This window comes from Ambystoma mexicanum, chromosome 10, assembly GCF_040938575.1.
Source record: "Ambystoma mexicanum isolate Mex_15411 chromosome 10, UKY_AmexF1_1, whole genome shotgun sequence".
Lineage (NCBI taxonomy): Eukaryota > Metazoa > Chordata > Amphibia > Caudata > Ambystomatidae > Ambystoma > Ambystoma mexicanum.
The window spans coordinates 57,272,398-57,292,509 of NC_090932.1; the positions used below are offsets into that span (position 1 = coordinate 57,272,398).

Below are 20,112 nucleotides of genomic sequence, written 5' to 3' on the forward strand. Positions count from 1 at the left end.
CCTACACTGCATAATGGGGGGGTCATTATTACATGAACGGACTACTAGGGCCACACCTACGCTGCATAATGGGAGGGTCATTATTACCTGAGCTGATTAATAGGGCCACACCTACACTGCATAACGGGAGGGTCATTATTATCTGAGCTCATTAATAGGGCCACACCTACACTGCATAATGGGAGGGTCATTATTACCTGAACGGACTACTAGGGCCACACCTACACTGCATAATGGGGGGGTCATTATTACATGAACGGACTACTAGGGCCACACCTACGCTGCATAATGGGAGGGTCATTATTACCTGAGCTGACTACTAGGGCCACACCTACACTGCATAATGGGAGGGTCAGTATTACCTGAACGGACTACCAGGCCCACACCTACACTGCATAATGGGAGGTTTATTATTACCTGAGCTGATTAATAGGGCCACACCTACACTGCATAATGGGAGGGTCATTATTACCTGAGCTGATTAATAGGGCCACACCTACACTGCATAATGGGAAGGTCATTATTACCTGAGCTGATTAATAGGCACACACTTACACTGCATAATGGGAGGGTCATTATTACCTGAGCTGATTAATAGGGCCACACCTACACTGCATAATGGGAGGGTCATTATTACCGAGCTGACTAATAGGTGCACACCTACACTGCCCAATGGCATCTTTCTTACCTGAGGACACTGCTTAATGGGGTCCTGTGTATGGTGTGTGTAGGAGGACATTATTATCTGAATTGCCTTATGGGGGCGTGCCTTTAATGTCTAATGGGCATTATAATGACTACATGAGCGTGTGCATGAGTGTGTGTATGTGTGTGCATAAGTGCGCACACGTGTGACTCTGTGCATGCACGTGTGTGTGTGTTCGTGTGTGTTCACAGGTGGGGGCCTGTTTGAGGATTAGGATTAAGGCTCCCCATTATATGGTATTTATTTTTGCACCATTTCCATCTGTATTTATCCATATTTATTTTTTGGTAATTTTATCTGCATTTATTCACATTTATTTTTTGCTATGTAAAATAATAAGTTGTAGCTAGTGAGTCTCCACATTTATTTATTTGAAAAAACACATTGCCTGCAATGTGAGGTTCCTGGAGCTCTGCTCTTGCAGAACAAGTCCAGGCCTGCACGTATGCAGCCATTTAACAACTTAATAAAAAGGAATTAAATTAAGTGTTCCACCTCTCTCTCATTTTACTTTGCAGAGCCATTGACCCGCAAAGCATGATTAACCACTCAAAAGACCCAACCAAGTGACGTGAATTTCCATGTTTTTCCAAATAAATACTGAAAGGGAAAGAAGTGATTTCCGTCTGTATTTATGAGTAAAAATCAGTAAAAACTGAAAACAGGGAGCCTTGATGATGACTGTGTTTCTAAGTGCCCTTTTATCAATCTTTCGTGATTGAACGTTTTCTGGTGCATCCATGGTTTATTCCAGCACTGGCCAAGATACCCCCGCCAACTAACTTTGCACCCCTCTTGCACAGGGACACCTAATTCCTCACTAAATTACAGTTACACTTCGTTTCAAACCCTTGTGCAACCAACACGGACCACGAATCTGACCTCACAGTACCGTGCTACTCCACACATAGTATTGCTAGAATGAATGGATAACATTAGCACTATCGCCTACTGTTGCATTTACTTTGCCATTATGTATGCAATGTACGGGATGCTTAGATTACAGCCTGCGTGATGCTCAGATTACAGCCTGCGTGATGCTCAGATTACAGCCTACGCGATGATCAGATTACAGCCTGCACGATGCTCAGATTACAGCCTGCACGATGCTCAGATTACAGCCTACGTGATGCTCAGATTACAGCCTGCGAGATGCTCAGATTACAGCCTGCGCGATGCTCAGATTACAGCCTGCGTGATGCTCAGATTACAGCCTGCGTGATGGTCAGATTACAGCCTGCGTGATGGTCAGATTACAATCTGCGTGATGCTCAGATTACAGCCTGTGTGATGCTCAGATTACAGCCTGCGTGATGCTCAGATTACAGTCTACCAGAAACTCGGCACTACAAGGCCACACACCTGTCGCAATTTAACGCTTTACAAACATGCATGTGTGGAAGTGTGCATGCAGCATATTAAAGCCAGACCTATTGGCTTTGTACATGCTTGGCTTGCTTAACACAAAGAAGTGTTGTCCCCCACAATCCCCTGCAGGAAGGCTGCTGCGACTCTTGAGACTCCAGACATGTCAGTCTTTCTTAAGTACCCCTGGTCCTTGACCCAGGAGAGTCCTGCTATGTGTTCTCCTCTTCTACTGTGTGTATTCAGAATAGGAATTTATTGACAAGATAATCACACTCTAGAGTTTTGGATATTGGCTTTATTATTTTCACAAGGATCACGTTCATTAAAAGGGACCAGCACTGCTGAAAACATTTAGAGAAGGTGACTTCTGGAAAACTCTACCACCAGAAGCCTAAAACCTTTCCGCAATGCAGGAGTAGAACCAGGGTGTGCCAGCCTGGTTACGGGTTGAACATTGTCTGGTGCTTGAACGTCATAAATTATCATTCGCTTCCTTGAAAGTTGTATTTACAGTACAGAGTTCATCCTGTTCAGACTTTTTCTCCATGACCAGCTCGACCCGGCTCAGCCGAAGGTAGTGCTCCGTAGCCTGTTTTGTCATTGTGTTTTCGGTAGACGACCCTCACCACAGCAGTCACAATGAAAGTCTCTATGATTAACAACTGGTTGCTCATCACTTTGAAGAAGACAGAAGCAAAAGTTACAACACTGGCCCATCACCACTTCTCTTCTAACAACATGCCCTACTTCTTTTCCCCCCAATGAGAAATCCCAGGCCCTCCAAAGAAGTCACAAACACATCTTAATAAAGAATTTTGAAAACATTAAAAAACAGGGGTTGCCAATTATCTGAAATGTTTAGAAAATGATACATCTGATCACAAAATATTATTACCTGAGCTGATTAATAGGCACACACTTACACTGCATAATGGGAGGGTCATTATTACCGGAGCTGATTAATAGGGCCACACCTACACTGCATAATCGTTGTCACAATTCTCAATATCGTAGGACACCCCTTCTCTCAATGTGAAATTTACAAAAGACTGTCATTGTCAGTTCTGGCAGTCATGGTGGGGTATCCGACATGCAATTATGACTATTCGTTTGTCGACAAACCTTTCAGATAATGGCTGTGCATCAGGAGCTGTGATGGCATATATAGATGGACACACTTCATTCCAAAGCGCATCGGCCTTGTTGCAAATAGCCATACAGTCGTACGGCCCATTGGCCAATGCTGAATGACCCCCGTTCATACTGATTGTATTTCAAACTTTGAGAGTCAGAGGGGTAAATGTGACATGGAAGATCGCTCATCACCTGTAGACACATATTTCAAATAACGTTCAGACTGAAGATGGGTCAGTTCCAATATAATGGCGCTTTTGATTCAGGGATCACAGTTTAGGAACAATTTCTCGTGGTTCATAATTTTTGCAAGTTTCCTACATTTGGATATCTTAAAAGTTTAAGATTTAAAGTTTAAATTTAAGATTTAAAAGTTTAAGTTTAGCCAAAGTTTAAATTCCATTATCTATTTTCGTTACATTTTGACAGTGATAAGTGAACGCATATAATAATTGCTTTTTTTCTGTATTGGGAAATTCTGCAACGTCCACATTTCAGAACAATTAAATCCTCTTATATTTATTAACAAACAATATTAGCAAAACCTTTTAGGAGCAGGGCTGATTGGCAATCCAGTAGTAAAATCCAGCCAGGTTTTTGGAATGGTCGAAACATTTGCAAATCATTTCCACTGAAATTAATTAGATGTCATTCTTTCCTAAAGAGATTTATTTCGACCGGACCGGATTCTACTATTCTCTGGTTTCAGTAGTGGAGCCCTGCAATTATGCACCCTAGGTATAAGGAACGTTTACTTCACAGCATCCTCTTCTCACGGAGTCATGGAATTTTAACAGTGATGGACATTTAACCCTTTGGGCATCCTTCAGGATTAGATAGGTGTAATGCTAGCTCTCCAATGAGATTATCCCCAAAATGTTCCACCCCAAAGGCATGAGTAACAAAGTGTCCCTAAGCAGACTCGATGCAGGAAAACCCTATTTCAGGGATCTGAAACCTGTGACTCTCCAGATGTTTTCGATGTTACTCCCATGGTCCCTCATCTTTGACTTTGACAGCTAGAGCTGATGGGAGCTGAAGTCCAAAACATCTGGAGAGCCAAAGTTGCAGACCCCTGCCCTGTTTCATTCTGAAAGGAGACACAGTGGAAATAAAGATGGCGTGGGGAAGTCTGCAGTCTTTGCTTAGCTGTTGCCTTAATTTATTGTTGCCTTTTTAAAATTGTTAATAAACCAAGTTACATCACTTTACACCCTTCTCTGAAAGGTATTAAACAAGGCTACCATCAAGTGTCACATCATTCTGGAGTTGAAGCAACAGGACCGGCAACCAGTGTGGGTGGGTCCAGAAAAGGAGAAAGGGGAAATGTGGGTGTGACCGCGAGTACGAGATAAGACTAGTAAACAAATAAATGGTCCTTGCCATTTTTAAGGACATTTTCCCTAAATGTTGGAGTGCTATGCATCATCCTACTGCACTGTAGTTATTCCATCATGTATGCAAATGTTTTCTTATGAATTTTAATGGGGGATATCCGGAAAACCCGTCAGGATTCCGGCCCTCGAAGCCTGGCGTTGGGCAACCCTGAACTAGTGAGTGACTTTTGGGAGCCCAATTTCACAAAAGTAATTACACCGATAATGATTGAGCTGGAAGGCGACCAATTGATCCAGTTTTGTTGCCGTTATCAAAGTAGTCCTGCTTCTTTCTTTCAGACACATAGTCCCTTGATTCGCCTGTTCATTAACTCAAAAAGCCTGTCTCTTAGTGCTTAAATTCTTCTTTACTTAAATTATTTTTCAGAAGACCACAAACCAGAGTTTTCCCACCAGTGATTTAAAAAAAAACGACCATTGAGTGAATCCTAGAGTTTATCCATACGGATTTGGCATTCAGGAATTCAGGGTTCTTGACATGAAAAGAATCTATATCGGGATTTGTAATTTGTGCAAGAGTTCCTGGCTCATTCCAGAGCTGGGGCGCAGATTCAAAGGTCCTAAATGGAAGTCCAACCTAATTTGTGTATCGCTCCTGTATAATTTGTTTTAATTTATTAATGTTATACTGTGTTATAGAAATGGCAGATGCTTGCCTTTCTGACCTATTCTGCCAAACTTGATCCAGCTCTTTTGAAACTATCTCCTCCCTCCGCTCCTATGATCTTCTTTCCTGTTCCTGTCTCCCAGGTTTCCCTCGTGCACTTTGTTTCCGGCCCTCACATCCTTTCGCTACCCTGATCTCGCCTAATTTGGTCACCTGACGTGCTCCGTTCCTGTCCACTTGGGTTCTCTCATTGAGTCATGTTCAGCTTTTGAAGCACCTGGTTTTGTTTCCTTCGCAGGAGAAACTTAGGTGCAACGATGAGCGCATCAATGTGGATGTTCTCAAATTTCTCGAAATAACTCTTGCTAGTTGCGGACAAGATATTGCTGTCTGGTGACTGGGCAGCTGCTGGCATTGATGTAATCTTGGAACGTTTTTCCAGGGGAGCCTTTTGCAGGATTGGATATCCCTGTGACAGGAAGTAAGCTTTTCCTTGATAACTCTTGGTTCAGAATTTTGATTGGCTTATCCACTCGCTTACCATTAGTCCCTCGTTTGGCGAGTTTGTGAATATCGTCCAAAAGATTGTGAGCAAAATTATATTATCATTGCTTAGGAGTGCTGACAATGCTTTGCGCAGCTGGAGAAAGGCCGTCCATGAAAACTGGAAAGTAAGTAGTTTTTGCGAAAAAAGAACTGCTCCAGCTATAATTATTTTGCCTCTTCTCTTAGTTTTTGGTTCAAAGTATGACATTTTTCAAGCGCCAGAATTTAGGCTGTTTCGGAAGAAACATATACTTGTTGCAGCCCATCGCATCTTTTCAACCTCCTTGACAGGGACGTTGATTCACCAAAATGCCAGGGGTAGTGGAAGTAAAATCACAGATCTGATGACATCACAGGAAGTGATGTCACTTGACATTTGACCCGTAGGGCATCAGTTCTTCTTTAACCCTGGTGACCTTACAAAAAATGGCTTGAAGGAGTACAAAAAGTACATAAACGTAAACATTTTAAAATCCCAAATACGTGCTGAAGCAGACAAGAATATTTTAGATATCAACCAAATTTTAACAATGGTGCTGTCTTCATATGCCATGGATGGGGCCATGATATAATAGGGTTAGACCCAACAGTACAACATAGGCCCAGGCCATATTGGTTCCACCATCGAGTTTGCTATTTGAAGAACTGAATATAACTTTAAAGGAATGGTTCGGTCAGAAATATTATTGTCCCTATGGTTCGGCCATGTGTTTTTAACCATAAGTTGATCGATCGTAAAAACATTTCCTATGCACCTTACCGGAGTTTTCATCTTTTGAACACAAGCAAAATCAGGCAGCATGGCTCGGCCATTTTGTGATATTCTCATCCGTTGCTGCATCGTCCTGGGTGAACTGCCTGGGTGAGCGGCACTAAATCATATCCCCCGCCCCTGAACCAGACATCACTAGACGCGTACTGCCCATTTCACAACGCCAAAGCACGTCTCGTGTCAACATTCTCTGCACTTCAACTAATGACGTGTCGCCATGGAAATGGCAGGATGCCTCTTTCCTCAATAAGTATAAACAGACAGTTTCACAACATATAACAGCAGATTTTCGATTCCATTCCTCTCACTGTATTTCTTTGAGTATTCTGTGACTCGTTTCTGTGCTCTGGTCAGCTACCTTCGTTGCTTGTAGCCCATGCAAACAGATACCAGTACCATCGCTATAAATTATTTTCATTTGTTTACCCCACAATGGCAACAATAATGCCCTACCAGTACGATCCCAAGTATTCCGAGGAGGAATTACTGGAAAGAGAAAGATGCAGAAACAATGGGGCTTTGGACGACAGTTGGGAGGACGATTCAACAGATCAAGAGCCTGAGCCTAGTCGCATGGACGGCGTCTCCACCTGGTGTACCTGCAGTTGGTGTGCGCTAATACCAACCGAGGTGGAGAACTGCTGCTGCCGAGAAAACTCTGGATGCTTGTCCTACATATCGCAAGTCGAGCCACGGCCGCAATGCGTTACCGAGCTGCCAGACTTCAGGGCAGCCTGCCTTACATGGTCCGTGTTGAGGATTTTGATGGTGCTCATACATGAACTTCGCGCAACAGTTCGCCCTCGTAATCCGAGTAACGAGTAAGTATACTCTGGTTGTGATGTCAGTTAGGCCACTACTTATTTCATGGTTGTCTCCTATATTGTCGTAACTTCAACATATCATGGTCATACCAATTTAGTCTCGCATTTCTCTAGTAATAGTCGTATAAAAGTCGTTCAATATTGTGCAGTGTCTAGGTAGCATTTGTCCTGGCAAAAATGCCATTGGATACAAGAATTGTCATTGACAACTAAGGTTTAATACACTTATCTTGGTCATTTAAAAACAATTTGTATCTTTTTCTTTCACAGGTGGTACTGGCTGGTGGCCTATCGTTCGTTTACATGGTGGCTTCATGGGAGGCTTGGACACCGCGTTCGACGAGTAATACCCGCCTGTGTCGTTGGTGCCATTAGAGAAACTTTCCCCAGTGACAGCGGACAGTACAGGGGATTTTCCCTCACTGTGCTGCAACCAGACCTTTACAATGTGTAGTAGTTTTGTGCCATCAAAATAAGAAACAAAATAAAACACAACATATTTATTATCAATGGTTGTTTCAGTTTTTCGGTGAATCAAGTGTGTCTCCATTCAACAGTGTTCCGGTGCCTTGTCTGCACGCCCCAGGTCCATCCATCACCCCTCCACTATCAAAGGTAGCTGGCACCAGTGGATGTGTGCTGCCAAGGGGTGCTGTCAGGGGCGTGTACGGCCAAGGTGCCAAACACCATGTACACTTCATAGCTATCTTTCACGCAGGGGTCATTGTTCACATGCCCTCCTCAGACCCTGTGTCTCCAGGCAGGCTCCCCTTGAAGCAGGCCGCGCCCCCGCAATCCACATAACACCACAACATATACACGTCATTCATTCACATACACACCCCTTTTTGTAATTCTTTATAAACCACTTGATATTTATCATGAGAACATCTTTGAGCACTGCAAGTCAACTCGTGAACGTGCTACCTGAGAACCCCGGTGACCGATGCTAATCTGCTTGCTGTCGTGCTATCTGGGAACTTCTGTGACCGCTGCAAGTCATCTCGTCAGTGTGCTACCTGTGAACATCTCTCTCCTGCCACTAACTACTCTGCTTGCTGAATCTAACTGTTCGTTGGTCAAGGTAAGGGCATGTATCCTACTCATATCTCCTTCATCTGTACATTTCTATCTATTTCGAACTAACGTACTCAGTAGTGCTATGTTCATTCGTATAATTGCTATTGACTTGAGTTTCATTTGTTATATTATCAATATATCAATTTTCATCAGTGTCAATTGGCATTGAATTGCATCCTTCGCGGACCGTGTCTATAATATAAGCATGTTTCCTTTTCATGCACGATAGCACATTCAAGGGACGAGTAACATGTTCTGATTTTCGTCACATCAATGAATTGTTTATGAAAGATATCGTATAATACAGCTGCCCACGCTGCACTGGTTTTGCTGTGGTGACCGAAACAAAGCTTGCATTGAAGAATGTATAGTCTAATTTCTTCTTTCTCACATTTTTATGCAAAGTACATTTCGAATAATGTTGACCTTTTTTTTGCATAATTTACAACAATGCCTGCATGTTTGATTTTCGGTTGCCCTTCGAAGACCCATGACAAATCTGAAGGCACTTGAATGCATGTATTCCCTAAAACTGTAGATCGAATTAGAAAATGGGTCAGATATTGCGGATATGCACCGGCAGAGCTTGAAAGTCGAGTAAAAAAAGTCTTGGAGGACAAGAGGGGTGATCGATACCGCATCAGCAGGCTGCACTTTACGCCGAATATGTACGACACATCCTTGCACACAAAGAAGAATCAACTGAGAACAACTCGAAAATTGCTCCCAAACGCTATTCCGACATTATTCGTTCACATGCCACCACAGGTGAGTCACGCTTCCGGATTTAGCTTTAGGCCTTGTGGTAGTGTGCAGGTAACCAAATGGATTGATTGCTATTTTAGCTTTAAATGCCACTAATAACTATGCTATAGTGTCCTTTGCAATAAGCATAATGTTTTCGTAATCTGTCTACTTACATGCTAATTTTTAAGATTAGCATTTCTAAATCAAATAATTTTTTCCCTTTACAGCTCGATGACTAGGCACCGAATATGAAGGAGCAAGATTCAGCATCCATGTCTTGCCTGGAGTCAACAACCACTTTGAGCGTGTATCAGGTAGTCTTACTTAGCTATTCAGTTCCGGAATTGTTTTATGCATGGAATTTGAGATAATCTGATCATATTTACGTACCGTGTCATTCTTTTACACAATGGGCCTCATTACGACCCAGGCGGTAAGGGGTTAACGGCAGCGTTAACAGCGCCGACCCTTACCGCCTGAGTACGAGGTCCCTTAGCGCCATGGCGCTTTTAACACCTGCTTTTAGCAGGTGTTAAAATCCATGGCGCTAAGGGACCATGGAGTTAATTACGCCACCGTAATTTACGGTGGCGTAATTAACGCCTTCCCCACTCCCATTATACCCTATGGGGCAAAAATGGGAATGGGGAAGGGTAAATGGGGATTGGGGACTTACCACCCCGCCAAGGTCGGAATGGGGCGGTAAGTCCGCCAACCACCATGGCGTAAACGTAGTTTACGCCATGGTGGTAAAGTCACGGCCCAGGCGGTAACTTACCGCCTGGGTCGTAATGAGGCCCAATGTTTCATTCGCGGTTTGCTATTGATATGTACCTTTGTCCGTGTCCCAATGTGTGTGTTCATTTTCCAATATTTTCATCCTTACTAATGCAAATACTCTGTTTCAGGGAGATGCTGAAGCGTCCACTACAATTCCATCATTCCTTGTAGTTGATCCATAGCCAGAGGTATGCGTACTGACAGTTCCATCGAATTAGATAATCTGATCATATTTACATATCGTGTCATTCGTTTACACAATGTTTCATTCGTGTTTTTCTATTGATATGCACCTTTGTCGTCGTACCAATGTGTGTGTTGAATTTACAATATTTTCATCCATACTAATGCAAGTACTGTGTTTCAGGGAGATGCTGGAGCATCCTCTACAATTACATCATTCCTTGTAGTTGATCCAGAGCCAGAGGTATGCGTACTGACCGTACCCTCTACTGAAAGAAAGTCGGTCTAATTTTATTTGGAATACAAATGACTTATTTTAAATGGATACTCTTTTCTAGGGATGTATACAAGATCCGTATATTGAACGGGAGGCACGTGCTGTTGGTGATGTTAGAGTAAAGAAGGTTTCAACGAAAAGAAAGAAAAATAAGGTTATTTGTAAACAGTTTCTATTTTTAGCAATTGTTTTGTGCTGAGGCCTTCCTTATATGCTTTTTTTAAATGTAAATTGTACGATACTGTATGTTGGATTCACATTGAACATCCTTTTTCCTATCCATCCTGTAGTTGCCCAGTGGAGTACAGACTATGCAGTCACAGACAGCGACACAAATGAGAGATGCTGCTTGCCAAACTGTTTTCACCATGGAGGAACTATTAATTGAGGCGTGGCGTGTTGAGACTCGAGATGCCTTTGTCCAATGGCCAGAAATTGAATTTAATGTGACCGGCGAATCCAGCAAAGTGTTTTTGGACCATTGCTACAATGCGACTGCTCCACCAGATGAAGATGAAACTGAATGTATAGAAGATACTTTTACATTAGTCGCAGAGCACTTGACACAATCGATACCCGCCAAAAAAATGCCACCCAAAAAGCAGTCGACATTGATGTTTTCTCCTATTCACAGTCAAGTAACAGATGTTGAAATGACAGAGACTGAAGCATCAACACAATTGACTGAGAAACTAGACAAACATCTAAACTATAGTATGTCCAGTTTGGCTGATAGTTCCACAACGGTTCAGTCCGAAACAACATTAATGCAGGATGACAGTCTAATAAAGGAGTCCAAATACATAGTATTTGGCAGCAGCTTGATGGAGATTATAAAGATGCTGAAATATGTGCATTCAGTGAGAGGGGAAGTATGTGGGAAGCCATTGGTGAATGTGACTCGTGTAACACATGGCAGTAACCTCAAAATACATGCCAACTGTGAAATGCTACATAAAACTTTTTCATGGTCCGCTCAACCGATGCTGGGGAAACTGCCAGCTGGCAATCTACTGTGTGCAATAGCTTTACTTTTCAGTGGCTCTAGTTTCAGGAAGGTATCCAGTTTCTGTCAGTTTGTGGGACTCCTTTTCATTTCTAAAACGAAGTATTACAAATATCAATGTGATTATCTATTCCCTGCCATTAGTGAAGCATGGAAAATTGAACAATTGTCTATTCAAAGTACATTCTCCGACAAACGGTTCAGGCTAGCCGGCGATGGACAGTGTGACAGCCCCGGATTTTCTGCTAAGTACTGTACATACCACTTTCAGGACATGGAAAGTAAGAAAATTGTGAGTTTGGTGGTCGTGCAGGTGTCCAAATGTACATCCTCAGTGGCCATGGAGAAACTTGGTTTTATAAAATCACTGGAAGATCTACAATCGAGGGGAATGCAAATCGACCTCATAGCCACGGACAGACACATTCCAATAGCCAAGACAATGAGAGAGCAGTTTCCAAATATTAAACATCAAGTTGATGTATGGCATGTTGCCAAATCAATCAATAAAAAAATCTCAGCTGCAGGGAAAAAAAAAGGTTTGGAAAGTATTTCACAGTGTTCCCAGTCTTTCAGCAACCATCTTTGGTGGAGCTCCAAAACATGTGATGGGTCTGTGGAAATTCTACTGGAAAAATGGTGGTCAGTAATGCACCACTGTTCCAACGTTCACCACTGGACAGAAAACCAACATTTCCACCAATGTGAACATGGCCCTTTGTCCTCGGAGCAGGCACGGAAGAAGAAGTGGTTAATTCCATCTTCACCTCCATACAAAGCCCTTGAGAAGATTGTGTTTGATAAAACTCTATCAAGAGATCTGAAGGGACTCACAGAATTCTGTCACACAGGAGATTTGGAGGTGTTCCACAATATGTGCCTAAAGTACAGGCCAAAGAGATTGCATTTCGGCATCGGAGGGATGAAATATATAACATAACTAGCGGTATTAGCGCATAACGAGAATGTAGGCCGTGAACAATCTAGGACTACAGCAAACTTAGGGATGCTTCGCTACACTATGGCCTTTACGAAAAGAAGCAAATAATGGGTGGTCAAACCAGTATATGAGGAAATGGAATTCGATTTTGTTAAATATCTTATTATTAATGTCATATAGATGCATACTCATGGAATTGCGCGTGAATCTGTTCAGAGCACACATACATTGCCACAAAACATTGCCAATGTGCCATGTCCACCCAAAGCAGAGCTCGTTGAACAGTTCAAATCCGGTACAAATGATTACCATCTGTTTTTATTTTTGCCAAAAATGTTTTTATAAAGTGTCCAAATAAAGTATGCAATTTCTCTTTTGAAATCTATCCTCTTTGTCCTTTTTTTAAATAGTACAAGTGTTATTATTGACATACAATGTAACACTGCTTTCACATTTCACAGTTTCGTCGAGCTACTGTGGGATCTTCATTTATCGTGTTAGTGCCCGATGGATAACAGTGTGTAAGAACCTTTGGGTTTCGGCAGTTGCATTGCCATACAGTTCCCCAAACAGCTGTATATCTGCTCGTCACACAAAAGGGATGGGACCTAGGCTACATAAAATACGAGGCACGCAAGAAGTACTGACTGTGAAAACATGCCATGGGGTAGGAGGCCGTGAGATAAGAAGAGCCGGGGCTATTACTAGACACACTTTGACTCCATTTTTGTGTTTCATCGACTACAATTTTGGAGTAGGGCGCATTCTGTCATTGGCAAATTTTCCCTACCCCTCAGCAGCGCCACGAACAGCGAGCAGTGATGCCCCCAATTTTTTCCTCCAGGGCCCGTGCTTCAAAATTCCAGTTCTCATGGATGCATTGACACGAGATGTTGCAAACTAAGAATGTATGTTCCTTGTGAGTGAAGGTCACCAGCTTTGAATGTTTGCTTTGGAGCTGGGGAGGCCCACGCATCACACACACAGTATAAGGTTCTATTGTTTTTTGACCCTGAGAGACAGGGACCATTCCGAAAGAGATTAAATTGAAGGAGGGGTGTAATAACGTAGGATATGATAAGGTGTCCATTCCAAAACTGGACTTAGTTACATGTAATTTCAGTTTATGAAAAATCATTGACACGAACAGAGTTTGCGTTGCGGTCTGCATTACGCCAAGAGAATAGAAATGCCGAATATAATGTAAGTTTCTCTTTAGACGATTTTATACCAGAACTAGTTCAAATATCAATAGCTCACAGTTATTGCTGTGTTACATTGTACTCGTTCGTTCTGTGTGGCATATTGCAATGAAGCGCAAGTACACAACCACTCGTTTCCCCCTGATTCAACGCTAATAAATCATTACATTGTGCACCCTCGAATTGTTGCCTCAGTTTACGCATTACGTTTAGAGCTGAACATACTCCATTGCACTATCCTCGGAAGAAAATAGTGGAGTACTTTCCACGTTGTGTTCTCTTGGTTCAGATTGTGTCACATCTGTGCTAATAAGTAAAATGATTAATTGTAATAAAGACCGCCTACTGAGATACATTTCTATTTTTATGTTTTGCAAACAGGTACATCCTGCCATTCTGCGATTGTCATCTATTCCAGACCCCAACCGATAGATTCTTCAACCGCCAGCTGCAGCTACATGTCAATCACTGGATTTATTTGACTCTTTTTTGGGACGATCGCCAAGGGCCGATATGCCCTTATGCTGTACCAGCGATTTGTAGCAACATAACAACCTTTACGGTGGTCTAGTGCCAAGTTGATGCAACAGCCTTGCAATTCACTGTGCGACCAAAGTGCTTCATTTACCCAAAACGAACACCCTGTTTACTCAAAAGGAACAGCGCGTGACTCACGATAAACATTTGCGGATCGAGAGCAAAGAAAAAAAGTTCCATTTTGATTGAATATGTCAATCGCTGAATGTTCTCGAAGCATTTCATGTGAAATAAATGTACTTTACTAAATGTAAATTGTACAGTCTTGCTGTTTCCTTTTAAAGTACAGTTTCATATTCCGAATTGTGACGTGCTTTGTTGTGAGATGATGTGTGTTGTTTTCCGGGTTCTGCGTCAAGTCGCGTAGGTGACGACTGGGCGTGTTTGGCTACGCTGCTCAGTAACGTCACAGAGAGAGGTAGAGAATATCAATAATTTGGTGATGTCAGGCTCAGGGGCGGGGGATATGATTTAGTGACGCAAAGGCAGTTCAACCATGGAGATGCAGCAACTGATGAGATTATCACAAGATGGCCACGCCCTGCTGCCTGATTTCGCTTGTGTTCAAAAGACGAAAACTCTGGTAAGGTGCATAGGAAATGTTTCTACGATCGATCAATTTATGGTTAAAAACACATGGCCGAACCATATGGACAATAATATTTCTGACCGAACCATTCCTTTAATTATGACAATGCATTGAGCAATTTGGGGGAGTGCTGTGACCCGATTCTTGCTGAAATAGATTTAGACACGCTTACAGTGATGAAAAGCCTGGTGAAGATGTACAACAGAATTAAAATTGTAAAATGGGGAAAGATATACAGAGAATGTCACTGTATGAACTACAAAGGGAGCTAACCACACACCTGAGGATATATAAGGAGATGCAGTCCTCTGTGATGAGATTCCCAGTGCTGAAATATTGTTACATTTATATGCACTTTTGACTTAACTTACTAGGCTCCCTACAAAGGTGGGGGTCTCATAAGAGGTATCCCGTGACAAGACAGAAATTGACGGCTCTGTAAAAAGCTGGGGCAAGCAGAAACGCTAAAACATTGGCTGATTGGCTGTAGCGCAACACTAGGACTAAGGATAATCTGGTTGGGAAAGTTCATAAGGAGGTTAGAGGATTTAAACAGTCAAGACAAGCGGGCTAGGCTCTTGCATGGATATTCTATCTCAGTGACCATTTCTTTAGTGAACATTTTAATAGTGGTACACACACATTTGGGGAACATGTTTTTCTCGATTAGTCCATCATAATGAAGTAGGGAAGGCAGTCATTTGTCAGATAGGTGGACAATGTACTCCTGGTGGTTAGAAAGGTAGGCCCTGATAGGTATATAGTATGTGATAGTATATTGTTTTGTGTTGAATGAATTAATGGCTGTATTGTGTGTTTTAGAATGTTGTGCCTGAAGTGATTTATTGCCATTTGTAATGAACTAAGAGTTGTGAAGTATATGATTAAAAATGTGTTAAAGGTTTTAATAAACTATAAACACACCAAAAATAAAATAGGCTGAGGCACTGCCATAGATATGCCACTTCAGCATTGTATGGCCAGTTACTTCCATACTATGCCAATTACAGCTGCATGTCGGGTATTATATACAGACCACAGCGCCGTGCCAACCACGCTTTTCATTCTTTCATGGAAATGTAGTGTTAATATAGTTCTTAATAACTATCCAGAACACTTTTGTGGGCGCATTCAAAAGTGTTATGGTTTTGGTAGGGAAACGCCTACTGACGTCACATCTGGCGTGGTTGCTGGGACTCTACACTAGTTCAGGATTAGAGACTACACATGGTTGAACGAGTTACAACCCAGACATTGCACTGTTCAATTCAGGGTATATTTGCAATGTTGTGTGTGTAGTTCAGCAGGATTCCTTGGAAGAGTAACAAAAAAGGGCCACACATTAGACACATTTTACATTTAGCAAATTTGTGGAGTTTTCTCCTCACACACAGTCTCTCTAGGGACCAATCTAAACACGTTCACAACAAAATTTAAATGTGAAGAAATTACTTTCACTGGGAAAAAATATGTTTTCTTTTGCCCAAAAGCTTTAGAGAAAATGAAAAATGCTTTAACGTTTCTCCCATCCCTAGTTCGCATCTGAAATTAAACATAAGGCCACTTTTAATCACTCTGAACATAGAAGCAAGCTTTCAGCTGAAAAGTACTTACACTGGGAGCGTGCCTTGGAGGAGTAGGGAGGCGCGCAGGCCACTTGCCCCGCGTTGGCCAGGATTGAAAAGATGGAGGTTTGTAAAGCAGTGAGTATCAGGAGGATCTGGAGGATCAAACAAAACCATGTGTCATTCATCTCTGTGCGGGCACTCCAGCACGCAACTTCTTCTGGGTGCGGTCACTCCAGCGCGCAACCACTTCTGCGTGCGGGCACTCCAGCTCGCAAACACTTCTGCATGAAGGCACTCCAGTGCGCAACCACTTCTGCGTGCGGGCACTCCAGCGCGAAACCACTTCTACTTACGCCTGTTCAAGCTTAAGTAAGCACTCCAGACTTAGCCACCAGACAATTTCCGCATCAGCAAACCTCAGTGTGCACTGATTTCAGTGCTACTCCACTTCAACATCCGCCAGGGTATAGCTCCCACACTGCATTGCCCACCTGTGTGCAATCCACCACATCACCCCCCACCCATGCCGTCACCTAACCACAGTTGAGTGAAAGGGCTGAATAGAGCGAGTATTCCTAGTACCTACCGAGGCTGGGCTCCAAGGATGCTTTAGGCGTGGAGTTTCAAGAACAGGTGCACCATTTGTAAGTCTGGGTGCGCCACTGATGCTATTATGCCTAGATAATCGCACCATTTATTAGCTGTTGCCACCTTATGGCCAGGTAGTGCCATCATGGCAGTGCCTGGAAAATGCCAATCCCATACCTATGCAAAAGCCAAAACCGATGGATTTGCCAATGCATCTTCATTTTGCTGCTGTGACCCTTTGCCTTGTTGCCTCCCAAGTGTTTTTGCAAATTACTTGAACGATCCCGTTCCCAGAGTGGCTTCCAAGTTGGGTTGGTTCAAGGGCCAGGTTTCAAAGTGTATCACCTGCTGTTCCATCTGGAGCCTAGGAGCCCCGTGCCCACTTTTAATTATAATTGTTTATTTGCACAGCGCTTATACACAGGTGAAGTGCTTCAAAGTGCTTCAAGGCGGGAAGGGAGCAAGGGAATACAGTAGTCATTCTTAGGCCTTGAAGTTTCCGAATGATCAAACAAGAAAGTAACTAGCGTACTAGGCCTGACAGCATTTCACGTAGTGCAAGTGCATGAAGAGTTTCAGGCTCAACCAGATAGGGAGGGGAGACAAAGGGGGGACAAGACAGAACTTAATAGGCCTAGTAGATTCAGGTCATGCGACTGTACAGATGGAAGTGCAAGGGAGGGGGCAGGGGGAACAAGTGTGCCCAGTCAAGCAGGGCCCTGGGTTAAGTGCAGAGGTTACTCCTCTCATGGAACGCATGTTGAAAAGTGCAGTAGTGTGTAGCATAGTGCAGAGGCCCGGATGAAAGTGCGAAGACTGGCGGGAGCCTGGGACCTGTAGGGCTCTTTAGGTGAACCAGGCCACCAGTCAGCAAGCTGAACAGAGTTAGGGGAGAGATGGAGGAGTGAGGCAGGAGAGAATGAGAGAGGGGGTTAGCAAGGGAGAGGGAGAGAGAAAGAGTAAGAGAAGAGGAAGGTCTTGAGGAGTTTCCGGAATTTAGGGAGCTCCGGCTCAAGGCAGAGAGAGGCAGGGAAGCTGTTTCAGAGGGAGGCACCTGCAGAGGGTAAAGAGGATAAAACACCTATGTTCGAACTCAGGGCTGTGATGCTCCAACCAACCCAATACCAGAAAAAAAGAACATGGCTTCACTAGGAATCAGTGAGTGTATGATTAGCAGCGGGGGCACCCATTTAAAAGATTCAAATGATATGATATGATATGATCTAATATGATATAATCGTTTATTTATATAGCGCCTTTACACAATGTGTTTCGAAGCGCTTCAGGGCAAGGGAGGGAACAAGGGAAAATACAACCACATTCTTACAGGCCATGAACAGTAAGGATGTGAAATTAACTATCGTACTCGGCCTGACGACATTTCAGATAGTGCAAGAGCTAAGACATAGATAAGGAAGGGAGGGGGAGAGTGGGAAGGAAATGGAAACAGACAGGCGACGACATTTCTGGTAGAGCCGGAGAAAAACAAAAGGTGAGGGAGAGGGGTGCAGAAAGGGAGGGGAGGAACAAAACAAGCGACTATCATACTAGGCCTGACGACATTTCAGATAGTGCTGGAGGCGTGGTGGGGAGGAAAAAAACAGTAATGGGAGGGTGGAGGAAACAGATGAGGTTGCTATCATATTAGGTCCAGGGACAATTCTGATAGACTAAGTGCATAGAAGAAAGTAAGGGGAGGAGATAGGAAAAGGGAGAATGGAAAGAAGGAGAGAAAATAGAGTAAGCAGTCAAAAAGAGTGGAGAAGCAAGAGTGGAGAGCAAATACAATTGTAGAAGTCATTAGTAACACATAATTTTGCAAGCCAGGATACAACATGAAGATGGGAACAGCATGATTCAGGGCCACCATGCGTACAAGATGCAAAGGAAGTCCAGCATGAGAGTTGAGAAAGAGTGACGCACCGTGAATGAATGAAGTCCATAAAAGTCAAATCCAGCATTGGCCACAAGACAGTGATGGTGAAGGAAGGCACCAAGTGGGCGGGGCTTGCTCAGTGGTGAAAAAGAGCAGCAGGCAGGAAGGTACCAGGTGGGCGGGGCTTAGGCCAGTTGACCTAGATCCACTTGCACCTGCTCTCCATCTGCAAAGGAAAAGAAGCTGGAGGGCTCCTTAAGTAGGGAAACAGAGCGGCAAGCGGGAAGGCACCAGGTGGGCGTGGCTTGCTAAGTGGTGAAAAAGAGCGGGAAGCAGGAAGGCACCAGCTGGGCGTGGCTTGCTAAGTAGGGAAACAGAGCGGCAAGCCGGAAGGCACATATAGCCACCTTTTTCAGTATTTTTACTCCAGCTCCTGTGCTGTCGCTGTTCAGCCACGGCCATTTAAGATGCAGGTGAATAGAAACTTTCAGTTTGAGAAAGGGCGGTGTGTATTATTCGTTAGGCATTCAGGACCGTACTCATTCTATCAGATCTTTGACCTTTGAGCTATAACACAGGGCATAAGAATGTACATCGGAAATTTCTTTTATTTATTTATTTTATTTATAAAACGATGGGACGAGAGATCGTGGGGCATGATAACACTAGACAAGACTAAACCACAAAAAAACAACAGGCTCAGGACCGGAGAAGAAGGAGTGTCAGTGGTACAATGGTGAGAAGATTCAATGAAATAGAACAGTTTTCGGCCCACGTTTGAAACCCGCAAACATTAGGTGTCCAAAACTAGGGCTATGGTCTCCAACAACTGGCTCTGACTCCAGATGTTTTGCTCTGTGGCGCCTAGATCTCTCAACACTTACTTTGCTATCAAGGGCTGATGGGAGTTGTAGGCCAAAAACATTAGCAGAGCAGGAGGCTGCAGACCCCTACTAGGAAATAACGTGCACCGACGCCAGCTACAGTTCCCTTCCCTACACACTCACAGGAGGATTATGTGCAGTCCACAAGATTCTGATGCAGAGCAGGCAATTGCAAGGAATTCTGGGGGCCTGGCACCAAATGCTCATCAACTAGGCATCTGATCGAACAATAGTATTTGTTGCATAATGTTTGCAAACACGAAGTGGAGCAGTCAATTGTTCTGCTTTGCAAATATTGTTATAATATAATTGGTTGTTTATAAGCGCTTAATACCCCGAGGTTTCTAAGCACGGACCCGGGGATCGAACCTGTGTTGCTCCACTTCGTCTTGCTTTGCCCCTGATCTATCCATCATCCTGAGACTAAATAACGTCCAAAGGAAGACAGTGCTGGAAAGTGACAGAAGCGGTCTTGGGCCTTCGGAACATGCATGAGCAGGG

At 43.4% G+C, this 20,112-nt stretch overlaps 1 protein-coding gene across 1 annotated transcript in view; it reads right to left on the reverse strand.

The window, feature by feature from the left end:
* Window positions 1-2,349: 2,349 nt before the first annotated feature.
* Window positions 2,350-20,112, reverse strand: part of SLC51A (solute carrier family 51 member A) — a 202,726-nt gene continuing 184,963 nt past the window's right edge. Inside the window, exons 8-9 of the mRNA XM_069620326.1 lie at window positions 16,310-16,415; window positions 2,350-2,750 (exon numbers count right to left, since the gene is read on the reverse strand). Coding sequence (XP_069476427.1) covers window positions 2,605-2,750; window positions 16,310-16,415 — 252 coding nt within the window. The 3' untranslated portion in view covers window positions 2,350-2,604. The remainder of the gene's footprint in view (window positions 2,751-16,309; window positions 16,416-20,112) is intronic.